At 44.4% G+C, this 17,600-nt stretch overlaps 1 protein-coding gene across 2 annotated transcripts in view; it reads left to right on the top strand.

The window, feature by feature from the left end:
* Window positions 1–14,294, top strand: part of PRMT2 (protein arginine methyltransferase 2) — a 36,807-nt gene extending 22,513 nt beyond the window's left edge. For both annotated transcript variants that reach the window (XM_042955194.1, XM_042955193.1), the window contains exons 7-11: window positions 7,122–7,297; window positions 10,250–10,379; window positions 11,223–11,359; window positions 12,704–12,875; window positions 13,686–14,294. In XM_042955194.1, the coding sequence (XP_042811128.1) occupies window positions 7,122–7,297; window positions 10,250–10,379; window positions 11,223–11,359; window positions 12,704–12,875; window positions 13,686–13,718 (648 nt within the window). In that variant the 3' untranslated portion in view covers window positions 13,719–14,294. The remainder of the gene's footprint in view (window positions 1–7,121; window positions 7,298–10,249; window positions 10,380–11,222; window positions 11,360–12,703; window positions 12,876–13,685) is intronic.
* The last annotated feature ends 3,306 nt before the right edge of the window (window positions 14,295–17,600 follow it).

Genomic DNA, 17,600 nt, shown 5'->3' with positions numbered 1-17,600 from the left:
TTCTTCTAGATTGTCCAATTTGTTGGCATATAATTGTTCATAGCAGTCTGTTGTGATCGTTGGTGTTTGTGTGATATCAGTTGTAATGTCTCTTTCATTTCTGATTTTATGTATTTCACCTCTTTTCTTCGTGAATTGGTGAATCTAGCTGAAGATGTGTTTATCTTCAAAAAAATTAGCTCTCTGTTTCATTGGTCTTTCCTGTGCCTGTGTAGTCTCTATTTCATGTATTTCCACTCTGGTCTTTGTTATTTCCTTCCTTCTACTAACTTTGGGCCAGTTCTTTCTTTACTTCCTTAGGTGCAAAGTTACATTGTTTATTTGAGATCTGTCTTTTCCCTTAATGTAGGCATTTATTTCTATAAACTTTCCTGTTCAACCTGCTTCTGCTGCTCACCATGAGTTTTGTTCTGTTGTGTTTCTGTTTTTGTTTGTCTCAGGATATTATTTGATTTATCTTTTGAATTCTTTCACCCATTGTTTGTTCAGGGATACGTTATTTAATCTCCACATTTTTGTGAATTTTCCCCGTTTCTTCTTGTTTTTGATATCTGGTTTTATACCATTACGGTCATAAAAGATGTTTGATATGATTTCAGTCTTCTTAAATTTATTAAAACTTGTTTTCATTGTCCTAACTGAAATGTTCCATGTGTACTTGAGAAGAACGTGTGTTCTGCTGCTGTTGGATGGAATGTTGTTTGTATGTTTTATTCGGCCATCTGACCTCATATGTAGTTTAAATCTGGTGTTTCCTTATGATTGTTTGTCTGGATGACCTATCCATTGTATATTTGCTTTATGTATTTAGGTGCTCTGCCTTTTGAGGTTTTGATTGGACTTTTTATATGACTCCATTGTCTCTCCTTTCTGAGCATATCGATTACACTTTTTTTTTTAACTTTTTAAGTGGTTGCCCTCTAGTTTGCGATACACAGTTACAACTGATCCAAGTCTACCTTCATGTAACACTATACTACTCTATGGGTAGTGTTCCTTGCAACAAATAATCCTGATTTATTCTTCCTGTCCCTTGTAACATCATTGTCATGCATTTCACGTATATATAAGTAAACATTATACATGAGCATATGTATACTTACATACATAAGCATACATGGTCAAATACTGTGTTGCTATTATTTTGAACAAATTGTTAGATCAATTAAGAAGAAAAAAGTTTTTTTTTAATTTTGTTTAATGTTTATTATTTTGAGCGAGAGACAGAGACAGAGTGTGAGCAGGGGACGGGCAGAGAGAGAGGGAGACACAGAATCCAAAACAGGCTCCAGGTGCCGACCCGTCATCACAGAGCCTGCCTGACATGGGGCTCAAACTCACAGACCTGAGCGAAGTCAGATACTTAACCGACTGAGCCACCCAGGCTTCCCAAGAAGAAAAATGTTTTAATGTTATCATCACTTGTTCCTTCTTCAGTGCTTTTCTTTATGTAGTTCTAAGTTTCTGATCTATATCATGTCCTTCCTTCTAAATAACTTCTTTTTAACATTTCTTGCAAGGCAAGCCTACTGGCAACAAATTCCCTCAGTTTCTATTTATCTGAGAAAGTCTATTTCTCTTTCATTTTTAAAGTAATTCTAGATTGGTGTTTTTTTTTCTTCAACACTTAAAAAAATTTTTTTAATGTTTATTTATTTTTGATTGCGAGAGAGAGAGAGAGAGAGACAGACAGACAGACAGGGTGTGAGTGGGGGGAGGAGCAGAGAGAGAGAGAGAGAGACAGAATCTGAAGCAGGCTCCAGGCTCTGAGCTGTCAGCACAGAGCCTGACATGGGGCTCAAATTCATGAACTGCGAAATCATGACCTGAGCTGAAGTCAGATGCTTAACCAACTGAGCCACCCAGGGGCCCCCTCTTTCAACACTTTTAATATTTCCCTCCATTCTTCTCTTGCCTGCGTGGTTTCTAAGAAGAAGTCAGATGTAATTTGATCTTTATAACTTTGTGGGTAGAGTGTTTTTTTTTTTTTTTTTTTTTTTTCCCTCTGTCATCTTTAAGAATTTTTCTTTATCTTCGAGTTTCTGTAGTTTGACAATGATATGCCCAGGATACTGTTTTGTTTTTTTTTTAATTTTTAAAAGTTTTCATTAATTTATTTTGAGAGAGAGTGAGCAAGCATGAGCAAGGGATGGGCAGAGAGAGGGAGAGGGAGAATCCCAGGCAGGCCTTGATCTCGTGAAGTTATGACCTGAGCCAAATCAAGAGTTGAATGCTCAATGGACTGAGCCACCCAGGTACCCCATAGGTATATTGTTTTTAAGCATTTATCCTGCTTAGTGTAATCTGAGTTTCCTGGATCAGTGGGTTGCTATCTGACATTAATTTGAGGACGTTCTCAGTCATTATTGCTTCAAATATTTCTTCTGTTCCTTTCTCTTTCTTCTCCTTCTGGTATTCTCATTTTGTGTATGTTACACCCCTTGTAGTTGTCTTACAGACCTTGGATATTGTGTTCTGTTTTTTCTTTGTTTGTTTATTTGTTTGTTTGTTTGTTTTTTGTCTTCGTTCTCTTTGCTTTTCAGTTTGGGAGGTTCCTGTTCTCATATCTTCAAGCTCAGAGATTCTTTCCTCAGACATGCCGTGTTTCCCACTAAGCCTAGCAAAGGCATTCTTCATTTCTGTTACAGTATTTTTTTTTTTTTTTACTTTGAACATTTCTCTCTTAATTGGGTCTCTCTTAAGATTTTGATTTCTCTGTTTACATTGCCCATCTGTTCTGGCATTCTTTCTACTTTATCCATTAGAACTCTTAGCATGTTAATCATAGTTGTGTTAAATTCTCAGCCTGATGATGCCAACATCCCTACTGTATCTGAGTCTGCTTCTGATGCTTGTTATGTCTCTTCAAACTGTTGTTTGCCTTGTAATTTTATTTGAATTTTTTTTTTTTATGTTTATTTATTTTGAGGGAGAGAGACAGGGCACGAGCAGGGGAGGGGCAGAGAGAGAGGGAGACACAGAATCTAAAGCAGGCTCCAGGCTCTGAGCTGTCAGCACAGAGCCCAATGCAGGAAAACCAAGAGATCATGACCTGAGCTGAAAGCGAATGCTTAACCAGCTGAGCCACCCAGGCGCCCCAACCTTGTAATTTTTTTATTGATAGCCTGTGTGATGTGTTGGGTAAGGGAATAGCTATAAATAGGCCTTTAGTAATGTGGTGAGGTGTGGGGGAAGCAGAAGCATTCTGTGGTCCTGTTAGGTCTCAGTCTTTTAGTGAACTTGTGTTTCTAGAGTGTGAGCTTCACAAAATTTCTCAATTTCTTTTCTGGCTTTTGGGTGGGACACGATGGCTAGAGGGGTCTGGAGTTGAATATTGCCCTTTTCCCAGCTCAGTTAGGCTAGGCTCTGATTAGCTGGTTTCTCCAGAGAGCAGATCCTGTTAAGAAGAACAGAATACTCTGGCATGTTTCAAAATGGTTTTTTTCCCTCTGCTCTGTCAGAAGCATGAGGGGATTTTTCTCTGGTTGCTGTGGAACCTGGTGGAGGTCCAGGAGGGAAAACTCACTAACATGTGGGGGTCCCCCTTATGACTTAGCCCACCTGGAGTTTGTAACACTCAGAGTTGTCTACACTGAGCCTCCAGCAATTCATCATTGTTGTTCGTGTTGTTCCAGGAGTTAGGGTTCTGCTCCAGTAATTTGTGATTTTCTGTGTAAGCTTGTTGATTACTCTGATTTTGGAGGGAGCAGATTGCTCTGTGACCTAATATCTCATACATATCTAAGAAGAATTGTGGATTTTTCATTTGCTTTTTACTTGTTAGGACAGAATGGCAGCTTCTAAGCTTCTTATATGCTGTGCTGGAAAATTCAGCTTGAGTTCATAATTAAATTCTCAACAAACTTGGAATAGAAAGGAATTTACTCAACCCGATAAAGGGCATCTATAAAAAACAAAACAAAACAAAAAAACACCTATAGCCGCCTAATGGTGAGAGAATCAGTGCCTTCCTCCTAAGAGGAGGAAGAGGTAGGATGGCTACTCTGCAATTCCTATTCAACACTGTGCTGGCAATCCTAACCAGTGCAAAAATGAAAGAAGAAATAAAAGGCACACAGATTTAAAACAAAGAAATAAACATCCCTGTTTCCAGACCACATGATTGTTTTTGTAGAAAGTCCCAAAGAATCTCCCCCCAAATTTCTTTGAACTGAAAGGCAAATTAAGATCACAGAGTGATCAAAGTGAACATACGAAAGCCAGTTTTAGTTTTTTAATTTATTTTTTGAAGGCAGTCATATTTTCGTGTGCTAACAACGTACAATAGCATTTACAAAGCCCCCAAAACATGAAATACTTAGGTAACAAAACATGTCCAAGTTTTGTATGTGAAGAACTAGAAGATGCTGATGAATGAAGTCACAGAAAACCCAAATAAATGGAAAGGCAAGGTGCTCATGGACTGGAAGACAACATAGTAAAGATACCTCTTCTCAAACTGATCTGTAGATTTAATATAATTCCAATCAAAGTCTAAGCAGGATTTCTTTTGTGGATGTGACCAGCTCATTGTAAAATTTTTGTGAAAAGTAAAGAAAATAGAATAGTGGATACAGTTTTTAAAAGAAGAATAAAATTGGAAGAATTACATACCTGATTTTAAGACTTGGCATAAAGCTATAGTAGTCAAGACAGTTTGGTATTGCTAGAAGGATAGATACATAAGTCAATGGAACAAAATAGAGAAATAGATTCCTAAAAATACAGTCAGTTGATTTTTAACAGGGGAGCGAAATCAATTTAGTGAAGAAAAGATATAGTCTTTCCAACAGAAGATATTGGCATAGTTGGCCATCCATATGCAAAAAAAAAAAAAAAAAAGGAAAGAAAGAAAGAAGGGAAAAAAAGAAATTCAAGGCTTATACCTTCTACCAAAAATGAAGTCAAAATTGATTCTAGATCTAATTGCATAGACTAAAACTGTAAACTTTCAGAAGAAATCTTGGGAGAAAATCTTCATGGGTTAGGCAAAGAGTTTTTAGTTGATTCTTAAAGCATGATCCATTAAGAAAAAAACTGATATACCAGACTTCATCAAAATTAAAGGTGTCTATGTTAAGAAAGTGTTAAAAGACAGTGTTAAAGATATAGTAAGATTAGGAGAAAATATTTGCAAATCACATATCTAATGTGTATTCTGAATATACAAAGTATATATACAAAATATACACATTCTAATGTGTATCCTGAATATCCTCAAAATTCAACAGGAAGAAGGTCAACAACCTAATTGAAAAATGGGCAAAGGACTCGAGCAGATACTTTACCAACGTGGGTATATGGATGAGAAATAAGCATGTGAAAAGACATTAAACCTTGTTAGCCATCAGGGAAATATAAACTGAAACCATAATGAGGTAACCCTACACACCTGTTGAAATGGCTAAACTTTTAAACAATAATACCAGGTGCTATGGAGTGACTAAAACTCATAGGAATCACACAGCCGCCCTAGAAGACGGTTTGGCAGTTTCTTATAAAGTTATAGGTACACTTACCGTATGACCCAGCACTTGTACGTCTGGGTATTTACACTGGAGAAGCACAAGCTGTGTTTACACGGAAACCTGTATGTGAATGATCGTACTGGCTCTAATTACAATTGCCAAAAAGCTGGAAACAACCTAAGTGTTCTTCAACAGGTGGTTAGATAAACAGCTGTCTACATTCGCACAATGGGGTCCTACTGGGCAGTAAAGAATGAACTATTGTGGGGCGCTTGGGTGGTTCAGTTGGTTAAACATCTGACCCTTGACTTTGGCTCAGGTCATGATCTGGCAGTTTGTGAGATCGAGTTCCGTGTTGGGATCTGAACTGGGCGTGGAGCCTGCTTGGGATTCTCTCTCTCTCTCTCTCTCTCTCTCTCTCTCTCTCTCTCTCTCTGTCCCTCCCCCACTTATACGTGCATGTTCTCCCTCTCTCTCTCAAAATAAATAAACCTAAGAGAATGAACTATTGATGCACAAATGGATAAACCCCAGAGACATTATACTGGTGTAATTAAAGTTATATGGAGTAATTAAAACAGTGTGGTATTATAATAAGAAAAGACAGATGAACAGAACAGGATAGAAGGCACAGAAGAGAACCTTTTAGCATATGAAAAAGTTGATATTACGAGTGAAAGAAGCCAGTCTCAAAAGATTATGTACTGTATGATAACATTTGTATGTCTTTCTCAGAAAGACAAAGCCACAGGGATAGAGGCCAGTTAGTGGTTTCCAAAGGTTGGAGGTAGTGGGAGGAGGTGACCACAGAGGAGGAGTGTTTTGGGGTAATGGGGTTGTTCTGTATCCTGATTGTGGCTATGGTTACACAGATCCATACAAGTGTTAAAATTTATGGAGTAACTGATTTACTATTGGTAATTTTTTAAAATACAATTAAAAATGATCTGTATATAATTTTCACACGTGTGCATGTATGTGTATGTGAGGAGAAGGCCTTGAGCATAAACCACCAGGCAAACATTGGTTCCTTTTGGGCGCTGGGTTTACTCATGACTTTTATTTTTGTTTGTGCTTTTCTGAATTTTCTAAATTTTTCCATACTGAACATACTATTGCTTCTATAATAATAATGCCTGAAGTTACTTAAATAAAACAAAACCCTTCTGGGGCTTCCCTTCAGCTGCAGGATGATGTGCCCCTGGCCTGTGCCCCACTCTTTGGTTCAGACACAAAGGCTGGCCTCTTGGGGCTTTAGCGGCCCCTGTTCTCTGTCACAGGCGTCACATGCCACCTGTCCGGGTGCGTCCTCAGGGATCCGTGGCACTCCTCCTTTAATGTTCCATGTTTTTAAGAAGTGATTTCAGTCAACTTCCAAGGTTATGAAAATTCTGAGAATCCTCCAGACCAAATTTATACGGGTTGACAGTTAAAACTCTGTAATACTGAGGGAGATGGCGAGAGTGAAGATCTTTCCTGTCGGTGGGGCCCAGTTCTGAATTCATTCTAAAGTGAACCGGTGTCACTCCACCCCAGGCTGTGGTGGGAATCTGTGATGTCACTGGTGTGGGTCCAAGATAAATCCTCCCAGACTATGCATCACAGACACAGGCCTCGGTCACCATGTCCCCCGTGTGTCTCCCTGCTGTGCAGTTTGAGTTCATGATTGAGTCGATCCTGTACGCCCGGGACGTGTGGCTGAAGGAGGACGGGGTCATCTGGCCGACCACGGCCGCGCTGCACCTGGTGCCCTGCAGCGCCGACAGAGACTACCGCAGCAAGGTCCTCTTCTGGGACAACGCCTACGAGTTCAACCTCAGTGCTCTCAAGTGAGTGTGTGCTGCTGGGAGCGCAGACGTATTCCGGGGCCTCCTGGCTGTGCGAGCTGCGGGCTTCCTAAGACCACATAACTCGTTGGTGGTAGAGCATGCCATGAGACTGATCTGAATTCACTCACATGCCTTGGAATTTTGCACGTGTCTTTCAGGCCTTTAAACTGGTAGCAGATGTGATGGGAATTGAACTGTCTTTTGCCATCTAAGTTCTCAAATGTAATGGGAAAAACATGGTCATGTTTAAAACCAAGGCCCTTTATAAATATGTGGGCCGTTAGCATACAAATAGATCTTCCTACTACGAGCTGTAAACTTTTAAGGGATCAGAAAATTTATTATGAAGTCATTCCTGACAGTTTGCAAAGGAAACGATGCTGCAGAATAGTTGATTTCCTAATTTTATATTATGGATGCACTTGTATAGTTGAGCATGAGGTTTAACTATAAAATGATTTCCTGATAGGTCCTTCACGTTTTAAATGTTGCCTCTTCTAAGAAGGGTGGTGACAGAAGGTGGCTGCTTCCCCTTCTGAGTGTGCCGTGGGAGTTAGGAGAAACCAGCAGCAGCCCTGGAAGTTAGGTTGAGGGGCCCACTTGTCAGAAACTGCAGGAAATTTAGCTTATGCGGCGAGTGCCAGGTGAGCCCGGACACCTGCTTGATGCCCACTTGGGCAGTTGACAGCAAGATGGTGGCCTTGGGCGTTTTTGGTTTTTGTTAATTCAAAAAAAGAAAGGATAATGCAAGGGTAAGAAGTCTGCCCCAGTTAACATGTTGAATCATTGTACTCTCAGCCCAAATCCCCAAAGGGATGGAGAGGAAATGTCCCCAGCAGAGCCGTTCTGTAGTTCATCTAGGGAGAAGTGGGTAGGAAGGGCCGGGGAGAATTAAAATAGAGCCGTAAAGAGCTGCCAGATATTAACATCTAAGCTACAGAGACAGGCGTGAGGGCAGGGTACTCCTGAGACCAGAAAAGACAGAGCAATGGACCAGGATGGACACACACACAACATGTGGGGAAAGTTGGGGTGTGAGGGGCAGAGGTGGCAAAGTGTCCTGGGACCATAGATGAGCCCCTTGAAACTTCTTTTCTCCTCATGCCATACACTGAAATTTAATTCCACGTGGATTTAAGAGTTTTGTGGTAAAACATCTGCATCAGCTGTAGGAATCCGTGGGTCCCTATGTGTCAGGTCTTAGAAAGTCAACAGGAACAAGGAGGCACTGGACATCAGTCTATAAAAATTGACAGCATCTGTATATCATCAGCATAAATACAATTTAAAAAGGCAGTGACTACTTAGAGAAAGTTACTAGCTGACAGATCCTAGAGTCATTTAGGAAAGATGAGTATCCAGTGAAATTATAGTCAAGTCATGGAAATACGCAAGTCACAAAAACCAAATAAAAATTACTGATAGATATTTGAAAAAAATTGCAGGATCATTAGTGGTTAAAATGCAGATTAAAATGAAATGCCATTTTTGCCTACCAGATGAGCAAAGATTAAATTAAAACAGCAGTTCTTGCTGCCTGAGCTGCAGGTGTGATGGCGGGGAGACGAGGCCGTGTGGCCAGAGCTGTGGGTGTGGCTGGCATCCACCCCCATCACCCTCTGCCCCAGGGCCACGGCACGCTGCTGTGCACACAGTGTGGGAAACAGGCACTTATCTGTAAGAATGCGGTTAAATTGCTACGTATCCATCAGATGGATGAATAGATGGTAAAACTGGTGGGACGCAAACCATGTGTATAAAATGGCTTCTGCTTTGCATAAGAACATGTATACATGTATCTCTGGGGGAGAAAATGACTAAATAGATCAAGGTACCAAGGCACAGTTTTCAAGTTCTACAGATTCAAGTTTCTTCTTTAAAAAAATTTTTTTTATGTTTATTTACTTTTGAGAGACACAGAGCACAAGTCGGGGAGGGACAGAGAAAGAGAGAGGGAGACACAGAATCTGAAGCAGGCTCCAGGCTCTGAGCTGTCAGCACAGAGCCTGATGCGGGGCTCGAACCCATGAACCTTAAGACCATGACCTGAGCTGAAATTGTATGCTTAACCAACTGAGCCACTCAGGTGCCCCTCACATTTTTTCTTTATACTTTTCTATGTGTTCCCAATTCATTATAAATGCATAACTATTTTATCATCAGAAAAATATTAAAAATATGTACATATTGTGGAATCTTTATTAAAATGTTTACCTTTATTTGCTATTTCAGAAGTCACTGCTGCACTTAAGTTTTGAAACATTTCCGTGGTACATAGTAGGTTACTTTGGGCAAGTCTGGCAGTCAGCCAGTGGAGTGGGTGGGCTGTTGGGCGACAAGAAGATGACCCTGCAGGAGGCCCAGCGCTTGTGTCTTGTTTAACTGACGCAGCACAAGCCCTTCTCCAGGGGGCACCTGCAGGCCTTTATTGCAGAGTGACCTAGAACAGGAATATCTGTTTTATTTGCTGTGGGATATCTTACTATCCTGTACTCACCCTTCTTATGCTGTGAGATGAAGTGCCTGCGTGAGGAGGTGAAGTCAGGTGAGTGACGGAGGCCTTGTGAGGTAGCGTCAGGCTCCTGCTGACCTTCTGTCGACCTGTCAGGAGTGGGCGGTGGGGGGGGGGTCACCTCTTGGACTGCGGTCTCCAAAACCACAACTGCACAGAGCAGACTGGGTCAGGGCCCTGCTTTGTGTGCTAGAGGTTGGTTTCCACGTGTGCAGACCCCATGAATAGGATGTAGGCGGGAAGTGCTCACGTTGCTTGCACACTTGCCGGTCCGTCTGCAGGGACTCCCAGCCCTGCCTCAGTGCCCTCGCCGCAGGTGGTGGCTTGGAATTCCTGCTGATGCTGAAGAGAAAAAGCGAGAACCGTTGTCATGAATGTGTGTGTCAAAGCCTGAGATGCTGGTACCCGACTCTGAGCGGTTCCTTTGACTTTTTCCCTAGATCTTTAGCAATTAAGGAGTTTTTTTCGAAGCCCAAGTATAACCACATTTTGAAACCAGAAGACTGTCTCTCTGAACCGTGCACAATATTACAGTTGGACATGAGAACTGTGCAGATTGCGGACCTAGAGGTGAGAGATGAGTCTTCCCTCTCACATTATGTAGGCGATGCACACACCCCAGAACTTGCTGTGCAGATAAATGAATTCATGAACTTTGCCTTTGATTTTTCCAGTCTCGTTTCTTTACGTTCTGATTTTGTATTTTATATTTTTATATTATTTTCTTTATAGTTAACCTCTTTAACATCATGAGCTATCTTTATATTCACATACAATATTTTCAGTATCTTCAGATTCTAATTTTATCCAATTTTATCCTGGACTTTGAATTTAAATTTTTTTCTAAGTTTTTTTAGCTACTGTTGATGACAAAGTTCTTCATACTTTCACTTACCCTGTGTTGCCACAGGGTGGCATTTGTGGATTCAGGATGTCTCGTTTTAAGGGTGCACTCTGACGTGCGGGAGCTCAGATGGGCCAAACAGTGTGGGGACTGAACTGTTGAGTCTGCAGTTAGTTTTGCAGTATAGAGACTCAGCCTGGAACTTTCTATCTATGCAAAGAATTGAGAAGAAAAAGTATTGCACTCAAATTTGGGGGCAGAAAATTAGGGACGTGAGGCCCAAATTGCTTGAAACCTTTTGTGATTACCTGCAGCACTTGAATTTATGATGCAAGTTTTCATCCTTTCCTGAGGAGGAAATTTTATGTGGTTTTTGATATGTTCAGCCAAACTAGCAAGTTACAGATTCAGAATGGCTGAAATGGGTGGTAGGGCTGCCTACCGCAGTGCAGTGTTGTGGGATTCGTGAAGTGAGTTGCTAATTCTTGCTCACACAGAGAGAGCCCTTGTGGCGTGGTGTCACATGCTTACTGAACCATGTCCCTCTTTTATCGTTTGCTCGAACACAGACAATGAAAGGCGAGCTGCACTTTGAGATCAGGAAAGCCGGCACGCTGCATGGATTTACAGCCTGGTTCAGTGTTCGGTTTCAGAGCCTGGAGGAGGACGAGCCACAGCTGATGCTGAGCACAGGCCCGTTCCACCCGTGAGTGTGCACCTCCCGTGGGGAGCGCCACAGCCCTTGGAAGAGCTGGGGCGGTTCACCTGCCTTCAGATGGCAGAGTCACGGATTTAGAGATCTGTCAATACTGGGTTGTTGACCTAGACTCTCTCCAGACCAGGCTACCCCAGGCGTGGAGCACGGTGTGCACCCGGTGGGCAAGTCAGGGCTGTGCCCCACCTGCCCCTGCACTGGGCTCCCTAGGCTGCCCTCTGACCCCTGCATGAAGAGGAGGAGCAGACTTCATCTTCCTCAGTGGCTCTGGACGCTGCTTCTGCTTTCCGTGGTCTAACACAAACACAGTCAACAGAATTCTAGGGGCTTTTGACTCAGACTCTTGGGGAAGGTCAGTGTTTCTTGAGGAAAATTTTGTGTGCAGTAATGATGCACACTTGCCTGTGCGTCCTGGGAAGCTGATGTCGTCTGCTTCAGTGCTGGACACAGCGGCCCCCGTGGAAATGCTGCCTTCAACTGGGGCCTTTGTAGCCCTGTTCAGTAACTGCCCTGGACCAGGGGTTAGATGCTGGCTGTGGCAGTGCGCCTAGAGGGACCCTAGCTGTCCTCCTGTAACATGGGAGCAGGGCTGAGGAGCTGTTTGGCCAGAGTGTCCTGTGGAGGTCCAGGGCTCCGTCAGCTTTCCTTCTAGATCCTACTGGCACAGATGAGAGTAGGAACACTAAAAACCCAGTGGACGGTCGTGTGCCTGGGCAGTCTTCCACTGGCGTGTCCGTACACAGCTAGTGTGGGGCAGGCAGGGCGCAGAGCCTGGGACATCCGCTCTCTGAAGCCCGGGGAGAGACCCTCACGGTGGTTGAGGCAGGAGGGAGCAGGACCTCCCTGAGTCTGACCGTGGGGCGCAGGCCCAGCGTCTGGCAGAGGCCACAGTGCGCAGTGGAGCCATGCTGTCAGAGCCGGTAGAAAGTGACGAGCTCGGGAGTGTGACCATTTCCCCCAAGTGTTACAGTTGCCATGCTCCCCTTCAGCCTGACTCACAGGAATGACAACTTATTTAGGCTGCAGACTAGACCTCGGGCCCTGGCAGCTTAGAGACCGAGCGAAGGGCTCTGGGTGGATGCCTACTGTGCCAGGGTGCAAGGGGCCAGGTACCCTCTGCCTGGCCACCCGTGTGTCCTTGGGGCCACCAGGGCAAGCCTCCTTCACCCTTCTGGAATCTGGGCAGCCTCCAGAAGCTGGATCCTGGCTGGGCTGTAACTCAATCCTGGCAACCCATGAAGGCCGTCTGGATCGTGGAGTCGGGGGATGTCTGTCCTGCGGTAAGCCTGAAAAACCAGGCTCCAGAGAGGTGACCCTACATCCTGTGTCTTGCAGCACCACCCACTGGAAGCAGGTGCTGTTTATGATGGATGAGCCTGTTTCTGTCCTCATGGGAGATGTGGTCACTGGCTCAGTTGTGTTGCAGAGAAACCCCGTGTGGAGGAGGCACATGTCCGTGGCGCTGAGCTGGTCTGTCACTTCCACACAGGACCCCACATCACAGAAAGTAAGATATTTAGCTGTAAAATCAGGTGCTAGCGTGCTGGTCCTGGGAGACGGGTCTGTGGTGATCACAGTGGCCAGACCACATGGCCTTGTCTGTCTGTGTCACTTTTCTAACCTTCCTGAGGGGAAGTGGATGCTGTTATTTGCAGAACAGGAAACAGAGGTGCAAGAAGGCGAGTCTGTGGGGGCCGAGGCCCAGCCCAGGCTAGGGCCACCCCTTCCTGTGTCCAGGAGGCCCCGGTGGAGAAACAGGGCTGGGGACCGACCCTCTGCGGGGGCCTTCAGGTGGTGGGTGATGTAGGTGTGTGGTGTGAGTCACCTTCCGACCCTGGCAGCAGTTTGAGGCCTGAGGAGCCGTCCTTCCCACAGTGAAACGGTGAGGCCTGGCGGGGCCTTTGGCATCATGTCTCACAGAGGCTGCTGAGCAAAGGATTCTCTTCTCAGACTCAGGGTTAATGTAGGACAGAAAAGAAAATCAAATGGCTTCTCTTTATGTGTTAATACCTGTTTTATGCTTTGTTTTATGATAACTTTTCAAATTTAACTTATTTTTTAAATTTACATCCAAGTTAGTTAGCATATTAGTACAACAACGAATTCGGGAGTAGATTCCTTAGTGCCCCTTCCCCATTTAGCCCATACCCCCCTCCGTTTTATGATAATTTTATGTTAAAATTTTAACGTTTGTCATTAAAAAAAAATTGTCTCTGAATGTCATTCTTTTGTACAATATTAAATTACTTTTAGGAAATCCTGCATGTTAATCAGACTAAAGTGATTTATTATTTGATTGATTTGTTTTCTTTTTCAGGTTGGAGAAAAAGTCTTTCCCATCTGGAGATGACAGTTGAAGTTCTGTGGGAAGCAGCGTGCAGATAGTGCAGGAATGAGCCTGAGTGAATGAAGATGTCCTTGGATGCGAGCACATGTTCTTGCGAAAGCCGTGAGCTCTGTCGGCCTGACAGGGGTACCCCCCGGAGCTGTGGGCTTAGTCTGTCCGTGGGGTCCTTCACAGACGGCTGTGCTTGGGCTCGGCGGGAACTCCCTCACCACTGTCACTGCCCGTGTCTGTCCTCTAGAAGTAGGCTGTGTTTCCAGGTGTCCACAGTGCTGGCTTGTGGGTAAGTTGGTGGCACAGTGTCCCTAAGCTAGGTCTAGTTCACAACTCGTAGGACACACACACACATCAACCTTGTACGCCTGTGAAAGTGTTCACGCGTCATGTGTTCATGGTGTCTTTGCTGCCCTGGTTCCTCCCTCACCATGTGGAATGTGGGACTGCACAGAGCCGTGCAGGACCTGCCGGTGGCCATGCATGTGACGGGACTCTGCATGGATAGTACAGTTGTAGAGATGTCTTCCAAATAAATTATGTGTTGGCACATAGCACGTGCTCAATAAATATTTTTAAATAAATGAATGTTGGCGTGTGTCCTGTTTCTGTGTACACACGTTCTTTTTACAAGCATGGGATCATGCTATATGCATTGCTTTGTAACTTTTCTCATCTAATATGAAGAAACTTCCATGCCTGTAGGTATGTGTCTACATTTTTGTGTGTGTATTGTTTTGAATTTTAATTAGCTTTTTATTGAACTATAAAATATATACCCCAAACTGCATAGGTCACATGTGTACAGATGGGTGAAATTTCTTTCTTTTCTTAAGTTTATGTATTTACTTTTGAGAGAGAGAGAGCGAGAGAGCGAGCGAGCGCATGAGCAGGGGAGGGGCAGAGAGAAGGGGGAGAGAGAGAATCCCAGTGAGGCTCTGCACCCTCAGCTTGGAGCCAGACATGGAGCTTGAACCCACAAACTCTGAAATCCTGACCTGAGCCAAAATCAGGAGTCAGAGTCTCAACTGACTGAACCACCCAGGTGCCCTGAGATGGGTGAAATTGCACAGAGTGGACATCCATGTAACTCGCACTCACTCCAAGACACTTCAACCCACTAGGGACCTAAGTGCCCCTTCCACTCAGTACCCTCCAAGGGTTATGCCTAACCTCTAACAGTGTAGATTGCTATGCCTGGTTTTGAACATTATATGAGTGGAATTATAAATTGTCTATTTTCTAAAGAGTATTCAGTCAGTTTTTGTCTTCCTAAAATTCATAGGTTGGACACTAACCCCCAGAGTGACAATATTGGGGTCAGGGCCTTTGGGAGGTGGTCAGGCCATAAGGAGAGGCCCCCACGATGGGATCAGTGGGGGATCAGCCCATCTAGGAGAGTGTCCAGAGGGCACCTCCCCCTGCCCCCACGTGAGGGCCCAGTAGGAGGAGGCCGTCTGAGAGCCAGGAAGCAGGTCACCAAATGGGCTTGTGCCCTGATGTACGTCCAGTCCCCAGACCATGAGAAATAAGTTAATGTTGAAGCTGCTCAGTCAGGGTGGCCTGGTGTGGCAGCCTGTGTGGTGTAAGACGGTACCCTTTTGTGTCTGCCTTCCTCAGTTCTCATGATGTTTGTGAGACTCGTCCGTGGGTTGTGTGCATGCGTGGCCTTCATGTTACCGTGTGGTGTCCTGCTGTCTCATGTACCACTCTCTATGGTATGGGTCTTCCTCTACCGCTGGACAGCTGCATTGTTCCCCGTGTTCAGCTAATGGGGTCTGTGCAGGTGTGTGTTTGGAGCACGAATGTATGTGCACATTTCTATTGGAGGCACACCTGGACTTGAGCTTTACCAGGTACGAATGGCCGGATTGTCCTTCACAGTCAGAGAGCCTTATGTCCATACGGCAGGCCTGCAGGGCACTGCGATGCACATGTCAGTCCCTGCTGTCATCTGGGGTTCTCATCTCCACCGGCCTGGTGGGTGTATGGATGTAGTGGTTGATTGTCTGTTTCTCATTAATTTTGTGGGGGTTCTTGATGTAATCCGGCTGGGAGTCCTTCAAAGATTTGTTCTGTGAACTTGTACTCTGGCTTCTTCTTCCCTCTCTTTGGAGTATTTTGATCAACAGAAGTCTTTCTTAAGTTTTATTTTGTTCAGTTTGACATTATTTTTCTTTATGAGTAACACCTCCTGTGTCCTGTTTAAGGAATCTTCTCCTATTCCAAGATCTATAAGATGTTCTCCTGGAGTCTCTTCCATAGCTTCTATTGTTTTTACCTTTGGCACATAAATCAGCACTCCACCTGGCCTTGGTTTCTGTCACTGATGTGAGGGAGGGGGTTGAGATCAATTTTCCCCCATGAGGTAGATGCTTAGAGCATTGGTTTTCAACTTTTCCTTTCCGACACTTGAATTTTCCTCGAGAGCTGCTTCAGCTGCAACAACTCATCTCGATACACTTTTAGTGTCTCCTGGTTTCAGGTATTTCCTAATTCCAATTCCAATTCCAATTTCTTCTGTTGTACCATGGGCTTTTTTTTTTTTTTTTTTAGAAATTTTGGCTTAATTTCAAAAGATGGGATTTTCTAGTTATTTTTTCTTATTAATCTCTAGCTCAATTTCACCACAGTCAGAGAACAACCTGAGTGATTTCAACAACCTGAGTGGTGTTCGCAAGTTTTTGAGAAGAAGGTGTGTCCTGTAAGAGGACATGGAGCTCTCAATACACCATTAAGGTCACGTCTATCAGTTGTGTTGTTCAGACATTTAGATCTTGATTGATAGTTTTGTCTGCTTGTTCTGTCAGCAGGATTTAAAGTCTCTTAGTTTGCTCAGGTGTCCACAACAGAACACCGCAGGCTGGGTGGCTGAAACAACAGGAATTTAACTCTGGAGGCTGGGAAGACCGAGATCAAGGGCCAGGACAGTTTGGTTCTAAATGGCCACCTTTTCCAGGTGTCCTCCCATGGCGGGGAGAGGGAGCATGGGCTCTCTGGTGTCTCTTCCTGTAAGGACACATCCAACTGGGTGAAGGCTTTACCTCAGTGACCTCATTTAACCTAACTGCTTCCTTAAAGCCCCCGTCTCCAAATACAGATACATCGGGGGTTAGGGCTTTGATATGTACTGAGTGTTGGTGTCCCTCCAAAGTTCCCATGTTGAAATCTAATCCCCTAATGCAATGGTGTTAGAAGCTGGGGCCTTTTGGGGGTGATTAGGTCATGAGGATGAAGACTGCATGAGTGGGATTAGTGCCCTCATAAAAGAGACCCCAGAAAGCACCTGGTCCCTTGCTCCAAGTGAGGGCACAGTGGGAAGGCCGTTTGGAAACCGGAACAGGCTCTCACCAGACACCATGCCGTCACCTTGATGTTGGACTCCCAGCCTCCAGAACCATGAGAAATGACTTTAGCCACCCAGTCTGTGATCTTCTGTTATGGCAGCTGGAGCAGACAGGCTTCAACATATGGAATTTGGAGGACACAGTTCAGATCATAGCATCCTGCCTCCTGACCCCCAAAATTCAGGTCCTTTTGGTATGCAAAATACATTTGTTCCGCCCCAACAGCCCCAGAGTCTCAACCTATTCCAGCACCTGCTCCAAAGCCACCTCTACGCCAGACCTTGGAGCAGAATTCTGGAACGGCGACGGGACAGGCACATTGTAGACACTGCGTTCCAGAGGAGAACTTGGAGGAACAAAAGGGTTAAAACCCAGTGAGGTAAATTCCACCAGCTCCTCAGGACCCTTGACCCTCCTTGGTCGGATACCCACTGGGACAGCAGCCCACCCTGCTGCTCTCTGGGGAGGGAAAGACGGTGGTGGGTGTGAGGGCCCTGGTGCCCTTCCCTTTCCTGGCTGGTGGCTCTGCCACCAAACCCACCTTCCT

Source organism: Panthera leo, chromosome C2 (assembly GCF_018350215.1).
Source record: "Panthera leo isolate Ple1 chromosome C2, P.leo_Ple1_pat1.1, whole genome shotgun sequence".
NCBI classification, from domain to species: Eukaryota; Metazoa; Chordata; class Mammalia; order Carnivora; family Felidae; genus Panthera; species Panthera leo.
The sequence above is the reverse complement of the archived record's forward strand: the minus strand, read 5'-3'. Positions and strand labels throughout refer to the sequence as shown.